A 6,488-nucleotide genomic window follows, 5' to 3' on the forward strand; every position below is an offset into this window, starting at 1 on the left:
GAATGTTTTGCTTATTTGCACAAGTGTGTTCAGGCACTGGAAATCCTTGCACTCGATGTTTGCTCCCTCAAAGATGTTTAGGAACCCATTTGCACAGGATAAAATGGAATAACCTGATACACATATTACAGTGGTTCCCAACCTTTTTTTGCCGTGACCCACCGCTGGAAGCGGAGTGCAGTAGTGGCTGTGGTGGCGGCCCGGGGGCAGGGGCGAGGGAGCTCCCAGCACACAGCATGACTCATCTTTATGCCCAAAATGTTCTAAACTGTAGGGTGTCTTTTCTGATGGTATCTTAGGCAAGCTCATCTATTCAGTTTTTTTAAAAGGCTTTAAATTAAAACCTCACATATGAACTCTCTGCAAGTATGTAAAGAATGTCAACAACTTGACCAAACACGAAATAAAGAACTCCAAATGAACTTTCATAAACCAGAGAAGTACAAACCATGGATTATGAACTTAATACACAAGTTATTTCTTGCCTATACCCCAGTCAGTGCTTAAAACAACAAGCAAGTTAGAAGAGGGAAGACGGGTCCAAACGCAATCTCATCAATGAACATAAACTAACAAAGATGTAGATTTTCAATATACTTTTTTCATACTTTTGTATAAATGTATTTACTTCTGGAACATTGGTCTTAATATCCCTTTGTTTATACAAAAATATCTGTGCCTATCCCTTTAGACATTCTCAAAACAAATAGTATTATATTCCATAACTTATCCAGACACCACCAAAAATAATACTGCAATTATGATCCTCACCAGGAGGATTATTCCTAATCGCTTTCTTATGAAATCACTAATGGCAGACTATCTGATCAGAAGACATGTTGAGAGCTTTAATTCCTACTGACTCTACCTCACATGGAAAACAGGCAACTCCCCCATCAAACTGAGTCTGTCAAAAAAGAAGCTGATTTAAGTTGATGAGTAGTCAAGACAAAAGAATTATTATGGGAAAGGTCTCTTTAAAGGAAGAGTTTGAGGCTTATTCATCAGTGCCCTACTCAGATGGCTATCTGTACAACAGAACAGTCTGCTTGTTCTGAGCAACAGTGGTACCTTTTTTGCTGGCTGTGAAGTGATGATCTTGTTCCTCATGGTGCTCTCTACTGTGGATTGTTCCAAACTGCCTTCGGCACATCCTACAGGAGGTTGACACCTCTCTGGCCACAAATTTTGCTTCCCTTTTCTGAGGCACATCCCAGCAACACACTGGTTTCTCACTGGTTGTCCTTTCATGGTTCACCTGTTAAAGCAAAGATGTAGCAAAGATGTACATTGAGTTGGAAGTACCTTCAGGAGCACAATTCAAGGCAAAATTTTCATTTTAAAGCACAGCATGAAGAGGGAGGGTAGACAGGAGACTATAGAAAGCACACGGGGCGCATCTACATGAGACATTAATTGCAGAGCTGCCTAATTAGCTCTGCAGTAAAGTCTCTACCTCTGCTCATGTGATCCTATTAGGCTGCAGTAAACAAATAAACTCCACCGTTAGATAGTACTTGTATTTAGTACAAGTACTAATAGTAGTACCTGTACTGAATACAAATACTTGTACTTTAATACAAGTACTATCCTATGGCAGAGTTATTTACTGCGTAGCACCCCATGTGTAGACACTGACAGTGCTGACTGGGGCACGAGGGTGCTTCAGTGCAGTGGCTACCTGCTGGCTAGCCCCATACTCTATCATCCTTGTGGCCCAGCAGCCTCTTCATAGCACACTGAGCTAGGTCGGAGCAGCCCCAGGATTGGGGGTTGACCCTCCCTGCTCCCCGGCCTTCCAGGGTTGCTTTGACCCGGCTCAACATGTTGCAGTCCAGGGTGCATGTTCAAACACAGTGCCTGGGAGAAATAATCTTGGACGCAATATGTCAGAGTTTATTGCTGCAGGTTAACTGCACATGTAGACATGCTGGCAGAGGATTACTGATAGTAGTAACAATAAAACAGCAATAGCTTCAATAGTACCAGACTGAAGATGCAACTGTGATGATCCAGGAAATATGCAAGAGGCAAGGATTTTTGTGGGTGACATCTTTTATTGGGGTAACTCTATGTTTGGGATGGACTTAGATGATCTTTTAGGTATCATACACCTGAATCCTTGCCTCCAGCAATAGTTTCAATAACTTCATTTTAAAGACCATCTTGGAGCTTGCTACAATTTTCAATAAAATTAGGAATTAGTTCCATCCTTTAACAGAATTCTCCAAATACCTCTTATATCAGTAAATAAATTATGGACATTCGTTATACAAAAATTGCTTGGAACTCAAAATACATCATCATGAGCATGCTCTCAACATTTAACTAGACTACTTTAATAAATGAACTTCTTCAGAGAAAAGAGACTGAATCCACATGTGGTTTTAAGAACATGAAAATACTATTCTTATCTTCTTTGTGGTGGTTTACTTTCAAAGATATTTTAATGTAACTTTGTTCTCTAGCAAGTATACGCAAAAGCTATTAAACACATAGAATGAGAGACCAAGTGACAGACAAACATAAATAAAAGCTTATACTGGATGTAATAGTCAATAAGAACATCAGTGTGTACAAGCAAAAAGAGATTTTTTTCTGGGTTTCTCAGGATTATTAAATATAGCTTTATGGGTCACATTCATCTCAAGGGATTCCTGAGATGCCTTACGAAGTATTTATATTAGGTCCATGTGCCAGGCTGCTATACTGAAATATTTGTGATACTATAGGTTTCCCCTGTGGTATTTGCATGTTCGAACACGGGGCCTGGGAGAAATAAACTTGGACGCAATATGCCAGAGTTTATTGCTGTATGTCAACTGCACATGTAGATGTGCCTGCAAAGGATTACTGATAGCAGTAATAATAAAACAGCAATAGCTTCAATAGTATTGGAGTGATGATGCAACTGTGATGATCCAGGAAATATGCAAGAGGCAATGATTAAGAGGCAAGCTGAATGTTGACTTTTTAATAGTGACTACAGTAAATAAAAGCAACACTTTCTTGGTGGAGAGCTGCAGTCAGTTGGTCTAGAACATAGAGCTGCATTCCATTTTTGGAAACTTGACAAATCAGATGAATAAAGATTCAAAGGAGCTAATGGCAGGTAAGGGATAAACAATAAAATTGTTATTTTCTAAGTGTCTTCTAACAAAAAACATACTGTACATTTTTTCCTGTAAGAGTTCCCATAAATGCCAGAGTAAAGATTCTTCTATGTCAAGTCTGATTCTGACAGAACTTTCATTAGGCCAAGAAGTTTTCTTCAACTTCCTTTATAGTTTTTATATGAAGTGTGATAGAGTTTCCTATCCATGTGTGCTACAGTTCATCTATGCTAATGCTTCAAACTAAATCACCATAATGTTTGACTTTGGAGTGATACAAGTACAACATCCAGAAGAGGACTTACAAAAACTAGAGTATCCTTTGCACGTCCTGAGTCCACAATACTAGAGATAATAAAAGAAAACTCTTCAGTTATTTTCTCGATCAGTCTACTAACACAAATTTTTATTCCTATAGTACAGTCAAACTTTCAGGTTTCATATGTATTTAAACATATATATTTCTTTTGTAAGATGTACTCTCAGTTCCAATATAAACTTTAATTCAAAAGTTAATATATGCAAAAGGAAAGAGATAGGAAATGAATGAAATGTGTGCTAGGAGAAAAAAGAATCAGGGCCAAACAACCTCACCTCTTCATGATTCTGAAGCATCTCTTTTAAAACTTCTTTACCACATTTTTCACAATTAATTTTTCCAAGGTGCTTAGCTTAGCTTTCATCAGCCGTACAAGGCTGTACGGCTGATGAAATCATTTCCACATTGCTCACAGTTGTAAGACTTGAGCGACCACATTCTTTACAAAAAGGAATAAAGGAAGTAGACTTCACTGCAGAGAAACAAGAAAGGGAGACACATCCATCTGAAAGACAGAACCAAACAACTATACTGAGCTGTGGTAAGGAAGTTAGTACAAAACATATAGCACAAATCAATACAATAATTTCCAAGATTGTTTTAAAACATGGTTAGTCTTACAGCCTGTAAGCAGATGCTGTTAAACAATTAGCAACCCATTACTACTAACTTCTGGTGTACAAAAGGCAGACCCCTCCCCCCCCCCCCAAACCCCCCCCAACCCCTTCAAATTTTTTTCTATAAAGTCCTTTTCGGCGTAAAAAAAGCCCCCCCCCCCCCCCCCAGTTAACCAGTTTAAATATTTTCTGAAACATGGGTTGCACTGAAGCACCAGTTTCTGTCCATTATTTTTTCCATACATACTTTATTCAAAGAAGTTTATCCCATAGAAAGAAAAAAAATCCAGAAAAGCCCCTTTACTTTTTGCAAAATACATAATTATTTATATATACTTATACATTTAAAAAAGGGAGCTAATCACTTTTACCTCTGCAAAGAAACATTCAGTGTCCACTTCATGGCAAGTGTTTTTCTTTCTTCGTTTCCCAGTAACAGTCACTTGAAAGGACTGAAAGCATTTCTGGCCCCAGCCCTCAGAACCTAGGAATTATGGGGCATGTAGTTTTTCCATGTTGCCATAATGAGTCTATTTCATCATTCTGCTGGGGTCAGAGTTTTCAAAAACAGGAAGATGCCTGTTCTGTATCTAATGCTACCACTTTGACCCACACAGCTCTTACAGGTTGTCTACATTGGGAAAGATTGATAGGCAAATCAAGTATCTACTTGATGCAATCTATAGCAAGAATAAAAAACAAACGCCAGGAAACATTTTGTGTGCACGCGCGTGCTCGTAATTGCAAGCCACTTTCCATCCAATATTCTATCCAAAACCTCGCTTCTCAGATTCTTCTCAGAGTTATGCTAAAAGTGTTCCTTTAGATATTTCTGGGATTTCCTTGCTGTCTTCCTTGCCTTTGCTACTAGACCTATGCAACTGTATGGCTCAGGCATGTATGCAGTTTTATCCTCGAGCAGTGATTTTCCACTATTTCAATTATCACTAACCAGAAGAGCATTAAATTGCTCCCTAGTTTAGCTTAATTGGAAGGTGACTACTATTTGCAGCAACTTCAATAAAGGACGTGTCAAGCTTGGAAGGCACAATTAAGTGGAAAAGAGAGAAAAGCTTTTGACAAAGGTATAGCCTTTAAAAGCTAATGCCCCTCTGAATGAGTTAGATGCCACCCTGCCCCATCTTCTGCCTAGAAAGTCAGAAAGTTATAGATGACAAAGGCATAGAAAGGGGCAAGAAATAAGGTATCGAGGTTTGGGGTCAATACAACAGGAGAAATTAACGTCCCAAACAGTAACGGAGTCATTAGCAGGCAAAGTAACAAACAATATGCAACAGTAAGCCAGAAAGAATTAATGGTGCTAAGACAGGCAGATCTGCTGAACAACAGATGCTTGAACAAGACAGAGTGGAAGGGGCAAGATAAAGTATTGCAGGGAAAAACAAGAGAGTAAGATAGAGGTGTGCAAAATGGTCCCTATCTGATTTGGATTCAGCCCTAATTGGGGACAGTGATTTGATTCGTTGATTCAGATCACTGTCCCCAATTCGATTCAGCCAAATCCGAATCTGAAAATTTGATGCTGATTCGGAGAATCAGTGATTCGGACATAGACACAGCTTTAAATGTTTTTTCTACATACCTCAAGGTACTGGGTATGGCTCGTGAACACTGAGATAGTGGGGTGGATGGAGCATCACACAGAAGCACGGGTGGGGCCTCTGCGTTCTTGGCGGTGAAACTGGAAGTGGACCGGAAGTACTTCCGGTCCACTTCCAGGTCAGCCGGAGAGTGTGCTGGGCCCCCCGCGGCTCGGTGATCGGCTATGGGGGGGGCCTGGTGTCCCCCCAGATCCAGGAGGGCCCCCCGCATGCTGTCTGGCAGACCTGGAAATGGACTGGAAGTGCTTCTGGTCCACTTCTGGGTCTGCTGCCAAGCGTGCTGGGGAGCCCCCCACAGTCCTGTGGGACACTCCATGTGCCCCAGTATCTCAGCAGTCACGAGCTGCCTGGTACCTTGAGGTATGTAGAAAAAACATTTAAAGCTGTGTCTGTGTCCAAATCGCTGAATCTTTCTGAATCTCCCCGAATCAATTCAGAGGGTTCCAATTCAATTCGGAGAGATTAAACTGTCCTCTGATTCAGTTCAGATTCGGAGACTCAGCCACCAAACTGGGCGGAATCTCAACCAAATTGAATCAAGGACTAAAGCTTCACATAGCCCTATAAGATAGTCCAGTTTTGGTCTGGAGAGAAGCTTTCTATTCTTGCAGTTCTTCCATTTACTGATATGTTGCACATTTTGGTGGCATATTGGTTACATACAATGCAAATCTTTGTAAAATTATATCTTTTTCTAAGTTTAAAACCATGTAAAGATCTGAGCACAAGAGAGATCCCATTCCAAAAAAAGGAGGAACACAAATCAGTGGGTCAAGTTCATCTCAATTTCCCATCTCTGTGGAGTGATTGCAGGAAT

The 6,488-nt window shown here is 40.2% G+C and overlaps 1 protein-coding gene across 1 annotated transcript in view; it reads right to left on the reverse strand.

The window, feature by feature from the left end:
- Positions 1-4,114, reverse strand: part of LOC102380622 (2'-5'-oligoadenylate synthase 1A-like) — an 18,525-nt gene extending 14,411 nt beyond the window's left edge. The window contains exons 1-3 of the mRNA XM_025199108.1: positions 3,708-4,114; positions 3,419-3,458; positions 1,072-1,258 (exon numbers count right to left, since the gene is read on the reverse strand). Of these exons, the coding sequence (XP_025054893.1) occupies positions 1,072-1,258; positions 3,419-3,458; positions 3,708-3,715 (235 nt within the window). The 5' untranslated portion in view covers positions 3,716-4,114. The remainder of the gene's footprint in view (positions 1-1,071; positions 1,259-3,418; positions 3,459-3,707) is intronic.
- Between the last annotated feature and the right edge of the window lie 2,374 nt (positions 4,115-6,488).

Source organism: Alligator sinensis, unplaced genomic scaffold, assembly GCF_000455745.1.
Source record: "Alligator sinensis unplaced genomic scaffold, ASM45574v1 scaffold223_1, whole genome shotgun sequence".
Lineage (NCBI taxonomy): Eukaryota > Metazoa > Chordata > Crocodylia > Alligatoridae > Alligator > Alligator sinensis.